Here is a 27,086-nt window from a genome sequence, read left to right as displayed (position 1 = left end):
TGTCTTTGCTTGGTGATATTTCGGGGAATAAGACTGCAGTGCCAGCAGGACAGTGTTTCTGGCACTGTACAAATCGCTCTCAGACATGTTTCTGGAAACATTATAAAAAATACTGGCTCTGACAGGTAAGTGAGGCCCTTTGCTCGAAAGTTCCTCTGATATGCCAGTAAAAGCACATATCTGAGTTTACTGAAGCCTCCGAAAACTGTTTACTTCATAAAAATTATCTCCAAAATAATTATAATTATATAAATATCTCCATTAAATAATCTCCAAAAATAAAAAATTTTCTTTTTGGAAACAAATTTTGCTCGAGCTATCACTGATTACAGAACTGCAGGTTAAAAGTTCGAATCAAGGGATGTTCTCTTATCATTCTTTACAAAAATCTATGGCTGTAAAAAGATCAGCAATTATTAAAAATGTGACTCAAGTGAGTCAGTCAATTTCTTCCTGTTCAGAAAGACTCTGACTCCATGCCGTGTAACTGCTAATAGGTGTGCAACTAATCACTGGCATGATTTCCACAAATTTTAACCACAAATTGCATTTTTGGAGGTAAAGGAGAAAGAGTTATTTTATTTTGAAGCTGCACTTCTCTTTTCTGGTGGGAACAGCAAGAAATCAGATTGTTTTTTATTTGATTAATTTTTTTTGAGTAAATCTTATTTTTCATTAAATTTGCCACTACTTTCTACGTCCAGCATACTATTTCAAAATCAGTATATAAATTAGTCCTCATTATTTTTCACTGCAAGGACACTTTGGTGTCCTTCCCTTTGCTTTCCATTTTTTCTAGTTGCAATGACTTTTGGTGCTATGTTTATCTATTAGCATATATTGACTAAATTTGTCCCTAAATAAAATATTTTTACTCTTTCTTTGTCCCAGTATTCATATTTAAACTTTAATATGCAAATCTTCACAACAAAAAAACCTGTACATTCAGTCTAGATTAATTTTCAATAAAAAATGTATTTGTGAAACCATAAAATAAACCTGTTGTGCAAGAGGTAACTTCCAAAGGAAGTGAACCGAGAAAGGAAACAAAACGAGAAAACATTTCAAAGAAACTATTTGGAGAAAGATTTTCAATGGGAATCCCTTAATTAGGAAACAAGTGAATATTGTGAAACACAGTCATGACAATTCCTTTTTTTCCCCACCCAAAATTAGTACATATTTTTCTCACGAACTCAAGCTGAGATGTAGAAACTGTAAATGATGGTTTCACCGGCACAGGAATAGAACAGAGTGAGACTAGAATACAGAGCAAGTCATACACACTTGTCAGTGAAAGAAGCTGAAATCAAAGGTGAACTCTGCTGAGCTAGTGAAGCCACATTTTCTTTGCTTCTCTTTGACATGAATTGCAAAAAAAGTGCATATAATAGCACAGCGGAGTTCATTCATTGCTGGAATTTTAGGCTTCAAATGTGCTTTTCAAAGCCACCTTTTTCTTTGCTTTGCATACAATTTGGAGTTGTGTATTTTGGGGATCATTTCTTAGTCAGTTGATGATAATGATAAAGAAAAGTAGACCTGTAGTATAGAAAATGAACTCAGTCTTGGAAAAAATTGATTTGAGTTTGGATGCTATAGGTTTCCTGGAAAACATGAGATCTCAGAGTCTCACAACTTCTGAGAAGAGAAGAAGTTAAATTCATGCCTTCCATTTTATATTGTCTTCGTGGACACTCATATTTGGAAGCTTTTTCTCAGAACACTCATGGAGGTGAGGGGTTTGGGGGTTGTTTTTAATAAAATCTGAATTATGGTAGGCATCTGAGATGACACACTGCATTTTGACAGATGTCTGGATGGTGGGAATTCTTTCTGGAAGAGATTTTGATTTGTTATTTGAATGCTTACAGTTCAAGATAAGGCCAGGAGAGATTTTCAAAAGGAAAAGAGAAAAAGACAAATAGATTTTTTTCCCCTCCTATTCCTCCTTCCAATCAGAATTTAATACATCATGAGGCTACATGGTTTCTCCAAGACTGTGCAAAAGCTATGAGGTTAAAGCTCATCCTTTATGTACTATTAGTAAATTACAGGAAGTGAAACAGAGCAATTTTGTAGTCAATAAAGAAATGATTGCTGCTCGTTATAAAAAGGGGCTAATACAGCTATAAATTAGGACTTTATGTTACTCATATCTGCTCATGAAAACACTTCCAAATTGAAGCTGAAGGCATCATGTAAAAAACCGAATGACTTGACAACTATAAATCTTTGAATTAATTCTTTACTAAAAAAGAATAACCATATGCAATTTATGAATACCCAGAAAAGAATAGGGCATGTAAAACACAAATATTTATCACAAAAAGAACATATTGAAACTATGAAGAGTGATAAAGCAATAAATGGGAAATACAAGTTTTGTTTAGCAGCATTAAAGCTAAAAGACAGATATTAAAAACAGGCAGTTTAAAGGATAACCGCAATTCAAATCAGGTACAAGATGCATAAAAGCTACCAATATATTTTAAAGAGCCCTAAACTAATCTATGTTTAAGATGGAGTTCACCTCTGTGTAAAATACTAAATAACCCTACAAAAGACAATTTACCTTCAGGTTCATAATATTCTGAAGAAAATTTTCTTTGTACTTTGTAAAGTCTTGACAGATTGCAATAGCAGGTAGTTTTAAAAGTGTTTCCTGGAAGAGAACCCTGTAGCCATTTGTTAATACTTTCCTATTTAACTACATGAGATGTGTGCAGACAGAACGTACTTATCTGTGGAGACAAAAAAAAAAAAGTTTCACTATTTCTAACAGATCTAAAGTTTTGTTTTAAAGTTTCTAAATTCAAAAAGGAGTTACTATTAAACGAACAAAATAGCAGCATTTAACATCGTTTTTGTAGAATGTCATTTGTTTCTCTCCAAAAAATCCTCTCTTGAAATGGAAAAAAATATTAAAAGTTCCCAGCACTGCTGTGAAAAGACATGTAAACCTGCCAACACTGGCAGGTCACAATGCAGAATACATTAGACTCCCTGTTCTTAAGTTGCAGAGTTGCCTTGAGTTTATCCAGGACTTGCAGATTCCAGGAGTAGATGCTACGTGTCTGGGAATCTGTAAAATCACTGCCCAAACAGCAGGGTTGGTAAGTCTACACACGTAATCCAGTTTTATTGTTTTTACTGTCTACCAAATATGAGAGTTTTTTTGGTGGAATATGTTACTTAGGATATTAGTCAACATATTACTGCTTAAATAATATGAAGCAGCTCTTTAGAACGGCAGAAACTGACTTTTTAACTCCTTTCTTAAGCAGATTTAAGTTTGTTTTCTGAAGCTGAAAATGGTTTATCATATTAGCAAGAGGGCCTCCGGTTCCTAATAAAAAGTTAGTGCACTTAAAAAAAAAAAAAAAGTTAACTGTACTCTTCAGGAATTCAGAAAGAAGCTCGAATTAACTCTGCATTTTCATCAGAAAATCATGTGGAACAAACTGCTTGGATCCTAAGCAATCCAAACATTTATTTGAAATCAATATAGCTACATAAGCTTAGCAGAAAATAAATTACAACAAAAGATACAGCCCAAACCCAAATCACCACTTATGTGCTACAAGGAAAGGAACCAAGACAGATTTGGGGCATGCTAATCTTCAAATATAAAAGGCAATCAGCATTAATAAATATGGTGACTCAGAATATTCAAAATGCTGAAGTCACGGAGCTGGCAACACAATCTGTGGAAACCCGTTATCATCAACGCTTATAAAATCAGGCCTGAGAGGATATCTTCAATACATAAAAGTGGAAAGTAGTAGTGTTTTCTTCTCCCATTATCTAGTTTGAATATGAGCTTACAGAGCTTCCTAAAATTTAACATTAACCCACTCAGTTTAAAAAAAAAATATATATATATATATAGCCCTCCTTTTTTCTGCTTTAAGTACATATAAAACAAACTCAGTTCAGCTTAGATAACGAAGTGACTAGCTGGGACAATCAAAAGAGCAGAAGGTTTACAGGAAAACACAAATATATCACCATAGTATAGCTCTAGTGCATTGTAGCAGAATCTTCAGTTGAAACAGTGCCACACATGAACTGTGTGGACAGAAGGAAAGCAAAATTTACAGTGGATGATACCAAAGTGAACAGGTCTTAAGCATGGGGAATAGACAGCTCCAATTTTGGCCTAATCTTCTGTATCGGCACTTGGACTAAATAGGGAAGAATCTGCTGCACCTGTTTTTAGACAGGTGTAAGAAATTGGTCCTTCAGTAGTCATACAAACCTATCATCCTGCGCTGATTTAATAATAAGGAAACATTTGTTTGTCTTGGGGCTCTAGTTCTCATACTAAGGACATACAAGGCAGACTTGGTTCTATATTTACTAAATTAAGTCCACAGAAATGTTAAAGATGCTTAGCGGAGTGTAAGCATAGCACAGAGTTGCTATAGGTATGACAACATTCATAGCATGGTCTTATCTTTGCACTTTACAGTAAGTATGGCCTCCATTATAATAACCAGAGCAGTGGATTTTTTTCAACTATAAAAAGTCCATTTTTAAAACCGTATTATGGTAGTGAACAACTTCCCTCTGTCTTTCAACACTCTCCTGTTCTTGCTACCACTGCTTCTCTTTGTCCTTTCCTCTATCCTTGAGTTGCCATCACCTGATTCCCTGAGCAGCTGCCTTGCTGGCACCCTACACCTGATATTGCCTCCTTCCTCAGCCTCGTTCATCCCATCGGCGTCCCATCCCTCCCCTTGGAGGTACACTGCAGTTTCAGGTTCTCTGTGCCTCATTTAATCTGCTAGATTACCTCAAAGATGAAGCATACTTCAGGAATGCACTGGTACACTAGTAATCTCTTGAATCTAAAACCTGTATGAAGAGACCGTTCCATGTGCAAGTAATTAATAACCACCTTCTTTCCTTTTTGCCCTAAAGAACAAACAAAAAGGTTGCAAAGAATGTAAAAGTTATTCAGATAAGGTAATTCTGAAAGACCAATTTACAACACCACATACTTCACAGAATGGTTGAGGTTGGAAGGGACCTCTGGAGATCATCTACTCCAACACCCCTGCTCAACCACAGTCACCTAGAACACGTTGCCCAGTACCCTGTCCAGACAACTTCTGAATATCTCCAAGGGTGGAGACTCCACCACCTCTCTGGGCAACCTGTTCCAGGGCTCAGTCACCCTCTCAGTAAAGAAATTTTCCTCATGTTCAGACAGAGCTTCCTGTGTGCCCGTTGCCTCTTGTCCTATCACTGGGCACCACGGAGAAGAGTCTGGCCCCATCCTCTCTACACCCTCCCTTCAGATACTTATACACATTGATAAGATTCCCCCCTCAGTCTTCCCTTCTCCAGGCTAAACAGATCCAGCTCTCTCAGCCTTTCCTCACAGGAGAGATGCTTCAGTCCCCTAATCATATTCATAGCCCTCTGCTGGACTCGCTCCAGTTTCTCCATGTCTCTCTTGAATTGGGGAGGCCAGCACCGGACACAGCACTCCAGATGTGGCCTCACCAGGGCTGAGTAGAGGGGGAGGACTTGCTGCTTTATTTTGAATATAGAAGACAAAAATATCTCCTTATTAATTAGTAATTTCTTTTTTTAAAACAGTCTTTTGGCTCTCTCCCATCTATGCCAACCAACGTTCTTGATTCAAAACCATTAGCAGTACATTTAGCATTGCTCACTTTCCCATGCCACTTGCTGTGTCAGCACTACGTGAGTGTAACTCTTATCTGAGGAAGAACTAGAGGCATGTTATGAGAAAGTTTCCAGATTAATACACAAAACTGGAAACTGTGCTGTTTACAGAAGGAAAAAAGGAAACAGTCTGGGGTTAATGTCAAAAGTGATTTTGTTTAGTTTTGAAAGCATCTATTTTCAGAGTCCTTCTTACAACATTGATAAAGCAACACAAACTATCGCTTTGGGGTGAAAAGTCATGCCTGCTCAGCGGCGTTGTTAAAACGCAGTGTTCTCAGTTTACTTCTTAGGAAGGGATGATTTTCAAAACAACCATCCAAAAAGACCTCTTCTTGGGAAGTTCAATGGGGACAAATGGTTCTGTGGTGGCTACCATAGCCTAAAATATCCAGAAATTATAAAAGCGGTTCATCTGGTAGAAAGATGGAGTTCTTGGTACTCCCATATCTACACCAAGACACAAGTAATGATGCTTGTCTTTTGTTACCCTACAGATTTGCTACTTTCCAGCTACTGTCATGCACCACACAATTGAGTGGAATTATGTTACATTCACTTTGCTGAAAGCAAAACTGCTTAAATGGTAGGAGAGTGTATGTTTGCTTATTCCTAGATCCCTGCAGAACCGGCTTCATAGACAGAACAAACATCTGAACAAATGGAAACATGAAGTGAGAAGGGAAATCTATGGTGATACAGTCAAGTCTTCCAATACAGTGATTTTCTATTTAGAAAGACAAAAACCCTCCACCACAGGTGGGGAATAACATCCCAGAGACATAACATGATTTGAGTAACGTTCAAATGTAATAGATATATTTTTACGCTACTATCTCAAATACATTATGTAAGTAAAGAAAGGGAATCAGTGGAGAAAGAAATTTTCATCTTCCCCACAACTGCTGCAAAAAACCCAACATAGCTTGTAACAGAATCAAATTAATAGATTGATACCCAGGTTAAAAAAAAAAAATCTCATGGTTAAAATGCTAAGAGTTTGGGACAGCTGTGGCACTATGCAACCTTCCTGAAAACTTGTCTGAAGTAATCTCTTCTCTGAAGCAAACCATGCCATGAAATGTCCACTTCCTATGTTTCTCTTAAATCCTCCTCTTCCTCTTTCCTTTGTTCTCTGTATTTGTCCTGGATTCTTCCTCATCCATCTCATCCTGCTCTATCCGCACTACCCCAAGAGGAAGATTCTTGAGACCTGCTTTTCCCAATTAACCTTCAGAGGTGTGATCACACTCAGAGGTGTGATGCCCTAATCCCTTTCTCAGCCTTATCAGCAAAGAGCAAGGGTAGAAAGAACATATTAGAGGAGCAGAGATAATGTATCCTGATGAGATTAAGAGCATTTTTTTCATTTAATTGAAAATACTTCAGTGTATCTAGATACTGAATAAGGGGTTCAGCTTTCTTAGGAACTGGAAATTGAGGTTGGAGCCAATAACAGATGCCTCTTCCCTTTCTTTCAATCACCATAGAAGACAAGGGCAGCAGGATGCTAGCAACCGTGTGGGGTTAGGCTGTAATCATCCCGAATGCTTCACCAGTTAAAGATACCAATGGGGTGATTTGAATTAGCAAGGAAAAGCCTTAATTTGGTTAGCCAATTGGCATATCTTCTTGCAACCAATTTACTAACAAATACCTGCAGCTAATGAATTGAACTGAGATTTCTTTTTCTTTTTTTTAATCATTGTGAGCACAATATTTTACTGTGAGATCTGAATTCTTGCTCTTATTTTTTTTAAATTAGTATATTAGAAGGGAAACAAGCTTTAAGGATTTTTCTTTCCTTTCCTTTCCTTTTTTTTTTTTAATCTTTCTAAAGCTTTCTTCATGTTGAATGAAATAGTTATTGAACTGAAGGAAGCTGCAATAACAAAATAATTTTGCTGCACTTGCAGAAATGACAAGGGACATCTCAAGTGGACTAATCACTTCAAAAAGCCTCTGGGTACAGTTGCCTAGCCAGGGATACCTCCCAGCTCAGTGGTTTGACTTTCTGCAAAAGAAAATAAGACTCCCTGAAAAAATGAAGTATGTGCACACTGGTCTCTTTACCACAATTTTTGAACATTTCTAAATATTTTCCACATATAGAGAGTATAAGAAGCAGTGCTAGTCATACTGTAGTACATGAATTATTTTCTACATTTTTAAAAATAATTTAATAGAGATTAACAAACTAAGGCAGGTCTGTCACAACTTATTTCCACCGATTTACTTAAATAGCTTTCTTTTTAAAGTGAAAATTCATTTGATCTATATTTTAAAATCATTTTTATACTACAGACTGTCATTATTGACCCGAAACAAAGTACAAAAGGAAAAAAGAGACAACTTCAGCTGATAAAGTTGCAATCCAGAGGTTACAAATTTTAGGATCTGGGACAATTCACAGCAGATTCTATACACTGACACTGAAATCCAGAGTCAGAGAGAATCAAGATGAAATAGCAAAAATTTTCCATCTCTAAGTTTTTAAATTTTCAAGTTTTCTAACAACTGTCACAACATGATTTACCATTATGATTTTTTTTTCTTTTCTTTTCCTGCTTAGCCTTCTAGTTTTTCAGTTCTTGGGTCTGTCAATATTAATTTAACTAAAACATCAGATAAGACAACATATTCTGAATTGTTTCTCAGATAAAAATAACCTAGGACCAACACCTTGGAACTAAATATGTTTATACAAGCATTAGTAATAACAACCTGATCCTGGAAAGATCCATACATAGAATTACTATTGAACATGTGAACAAACAGAATGGTGCTAATAGGATTCTTAAAAGTTCTTTACGCAAATCTGCAGAATGAAGACTATGTTACTGTTATCATGGCTATCTGTCAGACACCTTGATTTTGTACATGAGCAAAGAAATATGTACCAAGTCTTTCCTGGAGGAATACCAGAATTTAGTAATACACTCCCTTCTCTTTCACAGAAGTTCACAAGCTTACCCCCAAATATGAAATTTATACAGCTCATAGAAAAACAAAAGCAAATGTGTTTTTCTCTATCCGAGATATATCCTCAAAGCCTCTAATATGCAAACAGACTGTCGCTTTACCCTTTTAATGTTACAGCAAATGTTTTGGTTTGCGGTTGTCTTGTGATCATTTGGCAACCCCAGTTCCTCCTGTTCCGTCATTTTTTCTTACACTTCCCAAAACCCCAGTCCTCCTCTATTTTGACAATACCCCCAACTTACGGCAACCACAAGCCATGGGAGCACAGCTGGGTTTTGGACCAGCCATTACTGAAAATGCAAGAGACTGATGTCAAACTGCCCCTTAAGAACTCCTAAACAGCAACCTCTCTCTACCCAGACAGTCTCCCCCTCAAACAAACCCACTGCCCTTTCCCAATTAGCCAGTTCCTTAGACATCGCAGATACCTTAGACTAATACTCATCCAAACTACATCAAAATGTCTCATGTAATGTGCTTTAAAGGCTTTTCTGAAATAGAGGTAGGTTAGATCCACTTCCTCGTCTATAAAATCAGCCATCTTATCAAAACAGCTCTCAGGTAACTCTGGTACTATACATTTTTGGAAACCTGTGTTGCATTTTAACTTGAAACATTTGGCCATCAGTTACGCCTTGAACATGAAAAGGGTCTGTCCTGTCTTTCTGCCTCCTTCCGCCAGCCCCCTCCCCTCTGTGGTTCAGGCTGACAGTCAAAATACTCCAAAACTAGTGGACACAAACTTTGCCTGTTTCAGTCCACAGACCTTGAGTAACAGATGCTCTGTATAACAAAACACACCCCACTTTGCCTACTAGAGTAATATTAACCAGGTCATTAGTTTTTCTCCGTTAAAGAAATAGTAGGATTTACAACAATTGCTGGAATTTGATTAGATCCCAAGGAAAACAATTCACAAAATTGGTCATTTCTAACTGTTCTTGGATACGTATTCAAAACTCTTCTCGCAGACTTTAAAATATATTCTGTTTTGTGCTCCTCAGTTTCTGAGCAGTAACAATAATAATAAGACACGGGGAGAGAGCACTCTAATTCTCGCATGACTAGATCAAGTGAGTAGAGATGTGAACATGGATGCTAGAAAATTAATCCCAGCAGTGAACATCTATTTGTTTCCCAAGCAGAAAGGAACTCACAGCTATGAATGAATGAATAAAAATAAATAATATTAAAAAATAATTCTCCAGGCCAAAATAAATAATTCTATGAAACAAACAGATGGAATATTAAGGAGGAAACAAAACCGTTCTTTTAAGTCCTACAAACAAAATTGCTTCTGTTTTCTTTGATCTGATTTGAGTTGTACTAAAGGTCAACGGACATTGGAACAAATATTGCTAAATACTGTAACTCAATGGATAAAAAGAAACATGAAAGTTTGGCTTTATTGCACATAACACATCGCACAGTGATCTCACCAAAGTTACCAGCTGGGGACTTGCAAACCACATTTACCAAATAAGGCAAACTGCTTCGTGCCTCAAATCTTTTCCCAGTTAGCTCACTGTGCTTTTCCTATGATTTGTACAATAATTGCAGAGGTCATTTTTTTAAACTCAGATGGAGTAAATCAACAGGCTACCCAGTGCAAAGCTGGGTTTGTGTAGTCTCTGGAGACAACTCAAGTTTTATTTAAACTGAGTGTGCACAGAAAAGGAAGAACTGAAATATGTGCAATAAAAACAGAAGAGCAAGTAGTATAAATCAAGAAAAGTAAGTGATGTAGATTTGTATACTGCTGGTTTGATTACAAACACTTATGTTTTACAGAGTCTATTTCTTAAATTTGCTGGGCACCTTTAGGTTTTTGAAATACATATGAATAATTGGTCTTTAACATTATTCTTGTGACATTCTAAAAAACACTTGAACTTTGCACTCTGGGTTTATGCTGTACTTGTATTTGAAGTATAGCTTTGTAGTGGCAACAGAATAATATTTTGTCCTCCATATTTTTTCTCCTTTATTTCTGTAATCATATGTTTTACCTACATTATATGTAGGCTTGAATAAGGAATATAGTATTCTCATTCTCTTCATTAAACATAACCATAGCATAGTCCTACATATTTCATCATGGCAGTAAAAATCTTGCTAAGTTACTTATTAAAATAAAATGGAGATAGTCATTCTGAAAACTGTCATTTCTTAATAAACTGTTTCTGTATTTTTTTGATAAAGGAGGAGGGTCACTTGTTTATAATGCTCTAGGCTAATTTTTGCTGTTTCATATGTGAACATCTCCAACTGAATTTTATCTAGCATTTTAGAAAGAAAGAAAAAAGTCCAGTAAGCATTCTTTTAAGGGTTCTCTCTCACTTTACCAAAGTCTGACAACAGTCCCTAACCAATAATGATTCCTATTATACACATAAGTAACATAACTAGCTAATGCATTTTTTTCCTCAAAAAAGTTCCTATACTCAGTTTAAAACAGTACAAAAATGAATAATTTCAAAGTCCAATTAAAAGAGAAAAATTGCAACACTCACCACTGGCTATAAATGTGCTCTCAGGGGAAGGCTCATCGCAAAAACCAACTTGCATTTGTACCTACTGCTGAGATTGCCAATGCAAAAGTCATGTACAATTAATCTCATGCTTCTAAATCTAATCTCTGAAAATGTTAGTCCACAAAATGTTAATGTGCAAATTACTTGGAAATACACTGCTGTCTTCTCTTGTTTCCTTCTTGGGTGCTTTTACAACCCTCATCAGCAATTACTGGAATAACTTCTAGCAATATACATAGTATGACATAACTAGCACCTATCCTGCGCAGCTTGCAACACCTTAGAGAAGAACATGTGCAGTGAAATGTTTACTTTCCTTTCTGAGAGAGGGATGGCAGAGAAACAAGGGGGTGGCGCCACAAAACTTACTGCCCAGGTCCAGATAACATGAAGCATGCAAGTTTTCCGTTTTGCTGTCAATTCAGTTCACCCCACAATAGTTCAAAAGCCAAATCTCTTCATTAACTGAAGCTAAGTAACTAGCAGGCTCAACTCATCCTGTATTTTTAATGGTCCATAAACTCCCAAACGTTAAGCCGATTGAACAGAAATGGAGGTAAGCGTTTGGACCACTTTCCCCACTTTACTAACACTGAGCTTCAGAAAGCCCAAATTTCCACTCTGTTTTGTACTGGTCTTGTTATTTCTAGTCCACATGTTGCTATTTTTTAATTAGGAAAAGAAAAGCACTACATGCAACTCATCTTTCACTTCCTTGTGATGATTCCGTTAGTTAAATACGTTTAGTTTAATACTCTGTGGTTGTTTCCACTGGTAAAAATCAGTTCAGAGGTGAATGTATGAAACCCTATCACAACCTGGGTTATGCGAGTGATCTGAATCTCTCATTTTGAACCGTACAGTTGAACTCCATGGCCAGAAAAAGAGAAGACAAGTTTATCTGACATTTTCTAAAACAATGAGCTGGGAAAGCTCTCTATATGGTATCAGTGTGTTAAGCCAGTATCCTAGGCTATCCAAAACCCACATGCCATTGATTAATGCAATGCACTAAGCATGGGAGTAAGAGTTGGCAAACAGAGGTTCTATCCTGAACTCATTCAGTATATTGTTGGATGACTACAGACAGCTCAAAACGATCACTGTTTCATTAAATTATAGAAGATGGGCAAATATCCCTATTTTTATCTGGAAGGGATACAGAAAAGATATATTAGCATTTGTGGTATACTGAAGCAAGAGGTTTCAACCTGTTCTCTTGTGCTCTATCATTAATGTTCAACACTTGCTGATCCAAAAATGAAGGAGTTGTCTTCAATCAGATCATTAAAAAACATTCTGACGTTTACTGAATGATACATTCAAAGGGGACAGAAGCATCTCATATAACTCTGCAGTGATCCCTACAAACTCTATCTTCTCTCTGACATACCAAGACAATTTAATGGCACAGCATATTAGGCTTTTGAACATGGTGTTCCTGAAACTATAGGAAAAATGAAACTATAACACAAAGAGCTGAACAATACAATTAAAAACCTATTGGAAACTAAAAATAATTTTATGTTAGGATTAAATTCTGATTTCTGCAGCAGTTAAAAACAAACTCCCACTTGTGCATCTAACAGCAGCACAATGGGTGGGACAAGAAAAGAATGCAGTTGTACACAGAACCATATCCAGCAAAAGAACATCCTTTTCAGAGAAATATGACCTCAAGTTCACAGTAAAAATTCTTCTCACACATTTATTTAGTCCCTGTGCAGAAGCAGTCTCATCTGTTTGCTATACATTCACAGCAGCAGTACAAGAAGCATAAGCCTTCAGTCTCTTTCTAACATCTCTGTTCCTCCTCTGAGGTTGCTGGGAGTACGGGACAAGGGCAACCTCAGTTACAACATGCTGTGTTATGTCTAAATCAAAAGTAGATTTTTTTGCCCCCGTTTAACCTTACAAATGGAGATTTCCCAGAAAATTTTATGATGAGTGTTAATACAAAGAGTGAAATGCTTCCAAAGTGGTACATTTATGCAGACAGAAGGAACTGTAATTAACCATACCTCTGACTACCATAGCCTTTATGCATCCCTGAGAGACTGTGATCCAAGTAGCCACTGATGCCCACCTGAGATTGCAGGATCAGACTGAAAATAGCTCTTCTAGACTGGAAGCTCATTTCTTTTTCCTTAATGCAACTGATTTCCTGGGCTGACTACTGAACCCCGACCTAGACAATCTGCACTGTTCCTGTAACACAGATGTAACACTTAACACTAAAGAACTGGCTGAAATCACCAACTGGAGATCTTCCATCATGGGCAAATCTCCGGGCAGTATAAAGATAGCAATCGCTGCACTGCACCAGCCATGTAAAGTGGAGAGGGAAGTCAGGGAAAGAGAGGGAGCATGCCAAAAGCACGCTGACTTCTGTCGGTCTTTATACAACAGCCACTGCAGGGCCACAACTCTCAAAGCAGATGTCTGAACCCTCATTGTGGTTCTGAGTTAACCCAAGATGCAAGGTAATGTAAATGCAGACATCAGAAGATAAACACAACTCCAGATGGTAAGAATGAGCAATAGTAACAAGAGCTCTACCCTATGCGTATACACAAGCAGTCTTTATACTCCACTTCTGAATCATCTCCTTTTCTGCAGCAAAGATTTCAGTCTAATTTACTAATGCATCAGTGAGGATAGTATCTAATGTGTTTGAAAACATATGCCTGCTTTCAGTCCAGCTTTCAACACACACTGATAAACTCCAGTAAACATGAAATGAAAAAGAATCATTTTCCCAGCCACTTACTTTTGCTGCTCCTATTTGCTCTTTACGAAACTTCTCCAGTGGTGCTATTAGCACGTCGTTAGCGTTCTGGATCTGAAAAGTTAAACAGAAAGCACATCTTTTCAATACAGAGTATTCGCAGAAAGTTGCAGTCCTGTAACTCTGCCAATCTACAGGACTGAAAAATTCAATGTTCAACATTCTGGTAAAAACAGAGTGGGGCTCAAATAATTATGACTTCTTTACATAAAGCATACTACACACATGTTCACTAGTCTGTAACGGACCATTCCCTTGAATAACTAAAACAATTGTAAGTAATGATAAAGCTGGTTTATCCACAATGTATAGAAGGGACTTCTGGTATTTTACTTCTACTTGTTGCATCTCCCTTAAAACTAGAATATAAAATGAAATTTTCCAGAAATATGTTTTGGCCGAATAGAGAAGACAAGCACAGTAGTAATGACAGCATGGTCTAAAAAGAGCAGAGGTTTACAAAACTTGATAACTGAATCTTTTCAGCTATCTCCTTGGATCATATATCCAGTTATCCCAAATAGAGAAGAATAAGGCAGAGTACTCTAAAAATAAAAGTGAATAATTTACAAAACACTCTAAATTGGATTCCCTCACTGGTTTAGATTTTAAACTAACTTAAAATATCCTGCAGCTATTTTTATCAATTTAACCTAAATCAGGATTCCTAATTAATCGCATTTTTCCCCTCATAGTCTTTGTTCACTTAGTGCAAACTCAAACCCCTCTCTGAAGGCCATTCACGGCAGCGACCAGACATAAGTGGTCCCTAGTCATTTGGGCTGGAGACACACAGGTAGCAGAATACAAATACTAGTCTTGCCATCATGCTACATGCTAAAAAAGCTAGTATGACTTAACTATGTGCCTTTTGGGGACAGACAGAATAACAAATTAAATCAATTTTTCCTAGAAAAAACTCAGAAGAACCATTATGTATAAACTTACATAAAACCCAGGCTTTGGGCTTATGACACATTTGAGTCATTACATTGGGCCCTTTCTGGAAAGGGTGTATTCATTTTTTTTTCTTAATAAAACATTTTTCTACTCCTCTACTTTTATCATACTCATGATAATAAATATTGTCATTTATAATTATTAACATTATCTTTTCTTAATACATTTTTTTCTATTTTTCAGGAAAAATACAGTTTTCTTTTTGCTACAGCTTCCTACTCAAGAACCACATCTCCTAAAACATGCCTTATTCAGTACAAGCACACAGATTTCATACATCTTTCCTGAAAACTGCCAAAACATCAGAGATAAAGCATAATAAAACACATTATAAAAATCTATTATAGTAAGTACATGCAAAATTTTAGGTTTTCTGCACAAATAACTTCTTTGCTCCTCAGTAGCCCAGTCTTTATGATAGTCATCACATTCTTCATTTCCACTTTGGCATGTTTGGAGGACTGGGCAAAGCTAACATGCAGCTAAGCCAAACGTGAATGAATAGAGCTCTTGTAACTCTTCCATAACAATAATTGATAAGTTGCATTGTTATGAGAGCACAAAAGCTTCCCAAAAGACTGTAATAATAAACACATCGAATAGAAATAGTAAAATACGAACATATTTTCTTTCCTTCCAAACGTAACATTGCAATTGAAAGACCACAGAATCACCATTTCTCTCAGTAGGGCAGCAGTTTCAGGAAAAGTCAAGACCCTCTTTGACATCCTAATGTAAAAAAGTCCAAGGCAGCAAGAGCAGCAGGTTTGATGACGCAGTGATTAGAACTGGCCGCATTTAAAAATAGACATCGGGCACTGAGGATGAAAAGAGCGTGGCTTCACTGAGCTTTTACTGTAGTCAACTTATATCATCAGTTAGACTGGAATATAATGCAACATAACGTTATTCTCCAAGCAGACATTTCCCCCAAAGATACAGACTTTCAGGCAACATCTAGCAATCTAACTGAGACTCGACACTTTCTATGAGGCAACGTACAGGCACGTAACAAAAGATAATCCCTATCCCAAGGACTGTAAGTAAGGCAGGTGAAAGTTAACAGGGCTGCAGAAATGTTAAGTGACTTGCTCAGAATCAGGTAAAATTGCACTGTGTACATCTGGAAGGAGCAGCTGGAAGTTTTGACAGCTTATATGCGTGGATGGTTTCTGGCATACACTGAAAGCACAAAAGTTTGCTGGAGTCACAGGTACAGAAGTGTGGATGCATTTTTTTCCTTTTTCACAAACAAAGTTTCTGTTAGTGACTTGAATTCCAACAACTATATTTCTGTTTTTGAGAGCATGTCACATATAGCAATAATATATTAAATACCTCACTGTTCATTTAAAAGCAATTCATATTATTGAATTATTTACTACAGATGTCAACAGTCATTGCTAATCTCCAGATTAACTCTGCATGGAGCTGAATATGTCTCTTCACATTGCTCAAAGCTATCACATTTAGGTAGTCTCCATGCCAAATCAGGAGACCTCACTTCATATATTGCCCTCTTGACAGCCTTAAAATGATTGAAACACACTTATTACTACTGGTCTTACTCAACTCTGCTGCCAAGTGACTGAAAAATCTTGGAAGAGAATCCTGCTTCAGCCACTGGGAAAGAGGATGGTTGCAGGAAGCATATGGTATCCTGAAGAGTAATCTAGGAAGTAAGTGGCCTGGCTGGATTGAAGCCCAATATTATTCACTTATATACCACTAGGAGTGGCCAGTGGATACTGCAAGAGTAATTAAAAGATGGTGCTCACTTCATCAAGACAGAGTCTGCTGCCTCTGAACAGAACTGCTGAGCCACATAGGCTGCAAGTTTGTCCCTGTGCCAAAAACTTCTCCTGACAAGAGCACAGATGTGGTGATTTGCTTCCTGAAAAAATTATGAACTTGACAAGCAATGGGCATTTGCTCTGGGAAGAACTTGCCGGCTAAGTACCAGGGAAAACCCTGGCAGATGCACTTTGGCATCCCCGACTGCAAGATACAGACGGCTCAGCTCTGCAAAGGCTCCTGTCTACATCCACCCAACCTCGCCACGCTTTCGTAAACCAAAAAGCACAGAGCAGAGAGAAATTTCGCCTTATGCATTTATTTATTTATTCATTTATTTTCATTACTGATTCCTGTCACTGCAATTATATTATAGTTAACTTGTTCTGGGTTGTCCTCTCTGAACATACTTTTAGGTAGAAGAAATTGGCCTATGGCCAATTTTTCTTTCCCTCAAAATTAGGAATGCAGTCCTCCCACAACCATGTCTACAGCAACATGATTTTTTAGGATAATCCGGTATTTTCATTGTGTGGCTCTAATAGAGTAGCTTACTTCCTGCCAAGACGATAATCCCTTTCTCGTTCAGCTATCCTGCGAGGTTGAAATCAAAGACACTTGGAACAGGCAAACAACGCCAAAAAGACTGTAAACAGCAACTTCAGAAACCCATGGTGTGCTTACAATACAGATCTTTTCCTTAAAAGCTTATTCAAATTAGTTACATCTTCATATGTATTTTAAAGTTTGTAAAGTTTTAAAGGCTTTCTTGACCCAATAGAGATATTGGACGCTATACAGTCCCATCTCCCAGTGTTGCTAACATACGGCGTCCCAATCAAAAGTGCTGCTTTCTCTGACAGTTTCTCACTCTTCTTCCAGAGGACAAAAAACAAAGGTAAAAACAAAAAAAACCCTCCACACAGTTACAACTTAGTGTCAGTTAACAGCCTAGACATATAACAGGTAGACATAATAGGAAAATGTTACTTTGACAATTTAGAAAGTTTTCTTAGATCTAGTAAAAAGGCATTTTCTTAAACTATAGGACTTAATCAACTTTCTAAATTTGATATATGTAACTCCCTCTATTTAGCTTTATTGATAAAAGCATTGTTAAAGTAAGTGTTGCCAAACTCGCACTGAATTTGTTTAAAACACTTGAAAAAACATAAAAAAAATTGAAAATACTTTTCACAAGCCAGCTTTGACAATTTATGAGGTCATCTTCAGTTTGGATAAATACAATACTTCAGTATGGTCTGACATCCTTCAAACCAATGTGATAAATCACCTTAAGCTGTCTTTTTGCCTTCAGGTTCTTCCACCTTTCCAGCCCATCCCCCTTCCTTCCAGAATGTTGCTATAAAATTGAATTAAGGGACTAATAATGAGATTAAACTGTGTTTTTCACAAATCGCAGAGAAACTCCAAGTCTTTACTTTGGAAGATTTTTAGGGAAACTTTTTTTTTTTTTTTTAACTTTTCATTGTTACTAAAAGTTTCATTCAGTAGAACGTGAAAAAAAAATCAGCATCAACTAACACATTCTTATGAGAGTCATAATTATTACATCACATTAGAAAGGGAGAAATAAATGTTTTTTGTAAACCTATCTGAAATTTTCTATTTCTAGATTTTCTTAAATTTAACTTCTGGGATAAGTTTTCTGTCACACATTATACAGTAAATAAATTGCTTATGTAAAACTTGCATTTTTGACTAATTCTGAATTAAATTTTTGCTTTTATGCTTTCATCTCCATACAAATACATTTATATGATTTACATAATATTATGGTGTAAGCAATGTACCAACTTTGTATCTGGGGTAGCTGCTTTCTTGCACATGAAAATCTTATTCAAGTAATTAAAAAAAATATCTGATAAGAGCTTTATATCAGAACATATCATGCCTCTCAGTTTCCTATTTAGGAAACACAGAATTCTTTGCAAATAAGTTTTTAACTACTTTTAATAAATCTGACTTCAGCTTTTGTTTGAATTGACTGCAAAATTTTTTTTTACTCCTGTTTCCCCAGCTTTCATAGAAACATAGTGTAATTCAGGCTAGGAGGGCCCTCAGGAGGTTATCTAGCTCAGCTCGCCTGCTCTAAGCAGGGGCAGCACTGGACACGGACCAGGTTGCTCAGGGCATTGCCCTGGCAGATCTTGAAAACCTCCAAGGACAGAGATTGCCCAGCCTCTCTGGGCAACCTGTTTCAGTGCTTCACTGCCCTTATTTTCCTTATTTCAAGTTGGAATCTTTCATTTTAGCTGAACTGTCCTGCTGTGCATCACTGTTCACCTGATATGCACAGCTACTCTTCAGTCAAATATAAAATGTCAGTCTCAAATATAAAATACGTCAGCCCTGAGACAGTAGCTAATATATTTGCAAACAGAAGCTATTTGACCTATGCATTAATGCCTTTGTTCCGTATAGCATCTAACTGAGGGGATACACATGTAAGCAGAAAACGTTATAGGACTAGGGTCAGCATTTTGCTTTCTCAACAGAAACAGAATCAACTCTCTAGTCGTAAATTTGGTATATGATATGGTATATGATAAGCAGAATGATGCACGTACACACTGCTTTTACTTAGGACCAGTGGACACACATGGAAATTTTATTTAACGCAAATATTGATGTGGCTGCTTATTCAATAGTAAATACCAATAATGTGTCCCCAAACTTTTAATCCCTGAAGTGCTTTACAAGATTTGAGCTTCACCTTGCAATCTACAAATATTAAGTTGCAGTTAGAAGAATTAATACATCTTAAACTGTCTATTTTTACTTGTAGAGCTAAAGACATTAGGTAGCTCATAGAGTGAAGAAAGTAACAGGATTCTCAGTGACAGAAGAAGATCAAAATACCAGGTGAGGCACTTTTCCAGTAACAGAATTAGGAATTAAATTAAGATAATCTGAATTATAGTGAAATGCTTTAACCATTAGAAGAACTTTATTCTACCTTTTGTACATGTAAAAAATATTAATTTTTGCTCCATGTTTGCTCTGAATATGCTAAAAGTATTTTTCATTGCCACACAGAATTATCACACTTGCATGTTGGAAATGCAACCAATTTCCCTGAAGTGTTTAATGACTCATGAGTTCTGAATGCTGACAAGTATTAATTTGCTTCATGTTGTTATAAGACTTCTACAAGGCAACAAATCTCATAGCTAATATATTCACAGTAATGTAGAAATAATGTAGAAATATATTGCTCTGCTAGAAGAAAAGAAATAATTTCATCTGAAAACCTCCCCCCTCCAAATCTTAATAGTTCCTAACATTCTTATAAGTCAGAGAATAAAAAACATTTCTTTCTATCTGTGGTAATTATCAGCAGCTCCTAAACAATACAACTTCAAATACAAAAACAGAGATGAAATGCAGACAAACAGTTTTTTTTATTATGTACCAAGCTTACATGCTACACAGAGGATAAACACATCATAATGAAACATCAGTCATGTATTTAAGTCTTCAGTTTTCATTTAAGAAGTTAAAAAGCATAAATAGGACATAAACCTAATAATATGCATTTCAGTGCCTATAGCTTCTTGACATAAGACAAGTATTTTTACAGCTTTTTAAGCTTTTTAAGGAAAACTGTACACAGACAAATTGCATATTTACAAAACAAAGCATATATACACATATCTGAAGTTTCTCTTAATTCTTCTCACATTTGCAAAAAAGATGACATCAAACAATGTCCAAGCTTGTAGAAAATTTCAAAAAATTATCACTACTGATTCCAGTCATTTCAAGCAGAACTGAAATGCAGATGATGTTAAAGCATGTTCAGAAGATGATGAAGTTTTAGCCATAGACTAATAATAACACAGGACAGACACTTCTAAGTACAATCCATAATGCAATACTCAGCTTCTTAGCACTAGCCTTTTGCTATGTCAGATGGTTTTAATAAATTGCCACAAGGGAATGCTTATAAATCACACACCAGTTGAGGCTGGAAGTAGTTATACCTGGTTCAAAAATTACTATTCTGTAAGTTTTTTCAAGTGAACACCACTTTTAGATTTTCTATATTCTATAGCCCATGCTGATGTTAGCAGAAAACACAGTATCCTTTAATTTCTTACAAGAAACTGTTTAAAGATAAAGCAATGTAGTGTCATGCCTGAAATGACTATTTCTTGAAACAGTTAAGAAATTAAGAAACAGGAGAATACACACAAAAGCCTGCCTTTAGCATAGGAAGGCTAGTCTCCTTAAGGAGTCCTCCCGAAACACGGGAGAAAGAAACACTCCTGCAAGGAACAAATTACATGCTAGGTTTCATCAAGCAGCTTTCCTTCTCCACTGATTATAGAGCCAACACAAGAAAAATCAGCCACCTTTGGATAAAATGTTGTGAAAATCCCTGCCTCACATTCTACTATCAAACGATTAAACCTCAACATTTTTGTTCTACCAAGTACACAGTGATGTAAGGTATATGCATCCAGAAAAAAAAAGGTTTATAGATGTAACACTTTAAATTACCATTGCCACCACTATTTCAAATTCTGTGCATCTTGACTTTGTAATTACTTGGTAAAGGTCTTGGTAAATAAAGGCTTACTGATACTTTTTTTTTTTTTCCCAGAATGTCTAGTTTTAGGTGGATAAACTACATTCAAAATAAATATTGACTATTTCAGAAATACTTCTTTTTGGAGAGGTAAGGGAAGATCGGGGTTTGGTTGGAAGCATCCATATTTCAGATACAAAAGTCCTACACAAAGAATGGTCTCTCTTTGCATCTCTGTGCCCTCTAATGACATTGCAGTATTATCACGCTTAGAGATCAACTCCCATTCAGCTCCCATGAACGTCTCTTTCTATTTCCAGGCTCTGCTCCAATGACAAAGCCAGAGACATGTGCATAAGTTGTATCTGCTTTTGTACCAGCCAGCAAGAGATCCTGAACTTCCTCTTCATCCCTTAAAATTCACCTGAAGAGAAACTGTTGGCACACCCAACTCTGCTGGGTGCTCCTGAGACAGAGGCGATGCTGCAAGCTTATTTATGGAGAACTGAATTTGATTTTGAAAGAGACACCCTCGTGGTAAGACTGTAAGATATCAGCCTGTTTAGGGCAGTTTTGATGGAATTCTTACAATCTCGTATCCTGACCACAGGCAGATTCTCCTGGAAAGCTCAGATATCTCTGGCATGCAAAAGCTGAAGCTGGGGAGAGTGTGATCCGATCACCACTAGAGCTCTCTGCCTCAACCGTCCGTTTTGCCTTAACTCCCCCTACACAGCACGGCTTTGTTTGAGGCACCTAGCCACTCCTGTATTCGTCAAGCTTTAATTTCTTCCCTCTGCCCGTTCAGCTTTCTTCCTTTACAACGCTGGGAATCCCATACGAATGGGAGACCTCCAACTCTAGAGAGCTGATTTCCCCGAAATATTCAAATCCCACAATAATTAGCCATGCATTTGACCTGACCTACTGCCCTTCCTGTGACTGTCCCTGCTCAACCACTGCGGGAATTTAAAAGGGAAGAAATGAAAAAGAAAATTCTGAGAGGCATGTGCTGGCATAACAGAGACTGAAGCAGAAAGGAAAATAAAGATTAAAAAGCTATTTTTAAATCAGATGTTGAGTTCTGTTAACCCCTTGAGTTCAAGCCAATTATTGCAGAAGTTTATATTAATGTGCATGTTGCAAGACAGGGCATCTCTTTCCAACCTCTGTCAAGGTAATGATATTGTTCTTTACTGCAGAAAATCTGCATGTCTTCATAGACTTTTCATTTCTTTTTGTGAACAACATTATCTTCTATCTCTAGATAAGATGAGACCCTTCGCAGCGTTAGTAGCCTGCAGAGGTGGTATTAATTCTACTTCTGCTCTTTTCTCCTCCAGTCTCCAGTACAGCCATGCTACAGGGCAAGTTAGGGAGAAAATATCAAACCAACTGCACTTGAGGCAAGTACTAACAGAGGGAAATATCATTCCCAAGTTGAGAAGGAAACAATGTTTTATCATGTTGTGAGATGAGCACCAGGATTGTAAGCAGTTGTATTTTGTGTGCTAAAGGAACACGGAAATGCCAAGGACCTCACCGAGGGAAGCCAGTTCAAGGAATTCCCCAAAACCAAACAGCTCCACTCAAGCTATGAAGATTGCCAAGCAGGATATAAAAACAAGCAAGTCTTGCAGACAATACCACGACTATGTTTGTGATCATTAACCAGATGTGGCCTTGTCTCATAGACTGGGGAGGAGACCAAATACCAGGAGGTCCTCTAGGGGTTCTCGCTCCCATTTGGTATTGTTCCTCCTGAATATTAGGCAAGGAAGAAAATGTTAAACTTTAAAATCTATATATTTTGCAAGTTCACTGGCAGAAAGAGTGAGCTCATGTCATTTCAGAAATAGTCTTACTACCTTTTTTTTGAACTATCCACTATCGTATTAAGGGAAGCATGTTTTTAAAAAGAACTGTTTTAAATATTTTCAATACAATAGCATTTCAGTACCTGAACCTTTAATAAAATGTTATATAAAACACATTTAATTCATTTTACATCCAACAGTCTCGAAGTTGATTCATTTGTGTCCTGTCTTCCTGAGTTGCTGGAGCACTTTGTGCATATGCTTTTTTGAGATGTCTCCAGATCCTCCTAACTGAGGTGAAGATGAACTCTGCTCTCTCAGATGTTGGGTACGACATAGTGGGCAAATGCTATCAAATGAAGCCCAAATCATTCTCAAGCATCCTGCCTTTTCTGCGGTATCTCAATCTCTGTGGCAAGCTGGAACATTTATGGTATTTCAGCAACTCTGAGGCCCCAATGTCTAGTACAGCCTTTCATAAAACCAGTAAGTTGATTCTCTCTGAATGAAAGGAGGCACCGATATCCTTCTTGTCCGCAGTGACTGTGGGACAAAAGTTCCTTTCTTCCTGCTAGAAGATGAGGCTTTTATTTGATCCTGAAACCCTGGACTTTTGAGACCAGCCTGTATTAACTTGGGTTAACCTTCCATGGGGCTAATGAACAACAGAGAAATTAGAACTTAAAGGTCTGGCAAGAAAATAGGGGAAAAAAAAGAAAGCTTTACAAGTGGCAATAATAGCCCCCCAACATAATTTGGCCCCTACTGAATCAGTGCATGCACTGCCAACATTATAACCTGACAGAGCATGTTTCTGTCTCAGTAGCAGTGCTACCAGTACGAAGAAAGTCTCAAGAGCTGACCATAACTTAACTCACTCACTCAACATTAAATGTCTACAGGGTCTGCATTTGAGACGGTCATTTAAGGTTCTCCTTACAATCAGCAGAGAGCAATAAGCACACAATTCCTGTGACTCATTTTGGACAACTCACAGATGAGGTATCAGGTACACCTCATTTGTAAGTTGTGTCCCATCATAAAATTGCCAGGTTCTCTGCAATCAAACTCAGCAGAGTTTGCTTCTCTGTTTTCATGCAGTAATTCCCAGTAGATGTAAAAAGCCCAAATCAACATAACTTAGGTGTTGCCAAAAGAAAGCAAATGAGTGTCTGGGCCACTGGGCCTGAAGTCTGCTCTAACTCAGAGATACTGCAAACCCACTTAAAGTTTTACAGAATATCGGAAAGAAATAAGGGACTAAGCAGAAGAGTCACTTCTCATTCAGCAGAAAGCAGGTACATTTGACAGAGCCAGCACAAACATTACAAGATTCACTAGATGTTAACACTTCACAGTCCAAAGTTACAGTCACAATCCTAATTTGCAACCAAACAGCTGAACTACAAATGAATAAGCCCCAAACGATCAAGAATAAATTACCGAAGTACTAGAACAAATGAAATAGGATAACAAATTACTTATGTCAGAACTCAGAAGAAAAAAAAAAAGCCAAACACATTCTAACAGAATTCTCTGAAGAGAGGGTAAACAGGGGTCACATAAATTAAACTTTATTATAGTACATTAGGAATATGGCTTATTCTTTGGCACCAAATGAAATCATATTATGCCTCTTGACTTCCTTTTATTTAATTAATTCCTAGCATAGTTATTACAGTATTACCATCTGGTACATGTGTAGAGCACTGAAATAGGAAAACGCAAATGAAAGAAGTATTAGGGTACTTGTTTGATGTAAGCTATAGTGTATGTTAAAATCCAAACTTGCCATAGTATATCACCTCTCTTTAAAATGAGACTTCATGCAGGCTCAGAAATAAGTGTTCTGCTCTCTACCATGGAGTCCCATTACAATATGCTGCTTTTACTAAGGAGATTTTTTGTCATTAACTAATATTAAGAAACCACACTCACCAACTGGTCCTAGAACACAGCAGCTAACTGCATGTCTGACAAAGAATTTATGATAAAAACTCATTAAAGCTCTTGACTATGCCAACCAACAAACATTTAAACAAAAACAGTAAAATGGAGATCTTCAGAAATCCCACCACCTGATCCTGCTCAGTTAACTCTGTTCCAGAAACATCTGAAGATTATTACGTCACCTAATGGCAGGTTAAGCACAGGATAAGTTCCTAGCACAGAAAGTAATTTACAGAACTTTACAGAAAGTAACAGGTCTTATCACAGAATCACAAAATCACTGAGGTTGGAAGGGACCTCTGGAGATCATCTAGTCCAACCCCCCTGCTCAAGCAGGGTCACCTAGAGCACATTGCACAGGATTGCATCCAGGCAGGTTTTGAATATCTCCAGAGAAGGAGACTCCACCACCTCTCGGGGCAACCTGGTCCAGTGCTCTGTCACCCTCACAGTGAAAAAGTTTTTCTTCATGTTCAGATGGAAGTGTCTGTGTTTCAGTTTGTGCCCATTGCCTCGCGTCCTGTCGCTCGACACCACTGAAAAGAGTCTGGCCCCATCCTCTCGACACCCTCCCTTCAGATACTTGTACACATTGATAAGATCTCCTCTCAGCCTTCTCTTCTCCAAGCTAAACAGGCCAAGCTCTCTCAGCCTTTCCTCATAAGAGAGATGCTCCAGTCCCCTAATCATCTTTGTGGCCCTTCGCTGGACTTGCTCCAGTAGTGCCACATCCCTCTTGTACTGGGGAGCCCAGAACTGGACGCAGTACTCCAGATGTGGCCTCACCAGGGCTGAGGAGAGGGGCAGGATCACCTCCCTCGACCTGCTGGCAACACTCTTTCTGATGTACCCCAGGATACCATTGGTCTTCTTGGCCGCAAGGGCACATTGCTGCCTCATACTTAACTTGGTGTCCACCAGCACTCCCAGGTCCTTCTCAGCAGAGCTGCTTTCCAGCAGGTCAACCCCCAACCTGTACTGCTGCATGGGGTTATTCCTCACCAGGTGCAGGACCCTGCACTTGCCTTTGTTGAATTTCATGAGGTTCCTCTCTGCCCACCTCTCCAGCCTGTCCAAGTCTCTTTGAATGGCAGCACAGCCCTCTGGTGTATCGGCCACTCCTCCCAGTTTTGTATCATCAGCAAACTTGCTGAGTGTGCACTCTGTGCCTTCATCCAGGTCATTGATGAAGAAGTTGAACAAGACTGGACCCAGTACTGACCCCTGGGGGACACCGCTAGCTACAGGCCTCCAACTAGACTCTGTGCCACTGATCACAACTCTCTGAGCTCTGCCATTCAGCCAGGTCTCAATCCACCTCACTGTCCACTCATCTAACCCACACTTCCTGAGCTTGTCTATGAGGATGTGATGGGAGACGGTGTCAAAAGTCTTGCTGAAGTCTAGGTAGACAACATCCACTGCTCTCCCCTCATCTACCCAGCCAGTCATTCCATCGTAGAAGGCTATCAGATTGGTTAGGCATGATTTCCCCTTGGTGAAGCCATGCTGACTACTCCTGATCACCTTCTTTTCCTCCACATGCGTGGAGATGGCTTCCAGGATGAGCTGCTCCATCACCTTTCCAGGGATGGAGGTGAGACTGACTGGCCTGTAGTTCCCTGGGTGCTCCTTCTTGCCCTTTTTGAAGACTGGGGTGACATTGGCTTTCTTCCCGTCCTCGGGCACCTCTCCTGTTCTCCATGACCTTTCAAAGATGATGGAGAGTGGCTTAGCAATAACATCCGCCAGCTCCCTCAGCACTCGTGGGTGCATCCCATCAGGGCCCATGGATTTGTGGGTGTCAAGTTTGCTTAAATGATCTCTAACCCGATCCTCCTCAACCAAGAGAAAGTCTTCCTTTCTCCAGACTTTCTCTCTTGCCTCCAGGCTCTGGGGTTCCTGAGGGCTGGCCTGACCAGTAAAGACTGAAGCAAAGAAGGCATTCAGTAACTCTGCCTTCTCTGCATCCTTCGTCACCAGGGCACCCACTCCATTCAGCAAAG

General features: G+C 38.0%; 1 protein-coding gene across 1 annotated transcript in view; it reads right to left on the bottom strand.

Moving 5' to 3' along the window:
- ARHGAP42 (Rho GTPase activating protein 42) overlaps nucleotides 1–27,086 on the bottom strand; it is a 166,579-nt gene that overhangs the window by 60,727 nt on the left and 78,766 nt on the right. The window contains exon 4 of the mRNA XM_067289754.1: nucleotides 13,987–14,058. Coding sequence (XP_067145855.1) covers nucleotides 13,987–14,058 — 72 coding nt within the window. The remainder of the gene's footprint in view (nucleotides 1–13,986; nucleotides 14,059–27,086) is intronic.

The sequence above is a fragment of the Apteryx mantelli genome, chromosome 1, assembly GCF_036417845.1.
Source record: "Apteryx mantelli isolate bAptMan1 chromosome 1, bAptMan1.hap1, whole genome shotgun sequence".
Taxonomy (NCBI): Eukaryota; Metazoa; Chordata; class Aves; order Apterygiformes; family Apterygidae; genus Apteryx; species Apteryx mantelli.
This window is presented reverse-complemented; position numbering and strand designations above follow the sequence as displayed.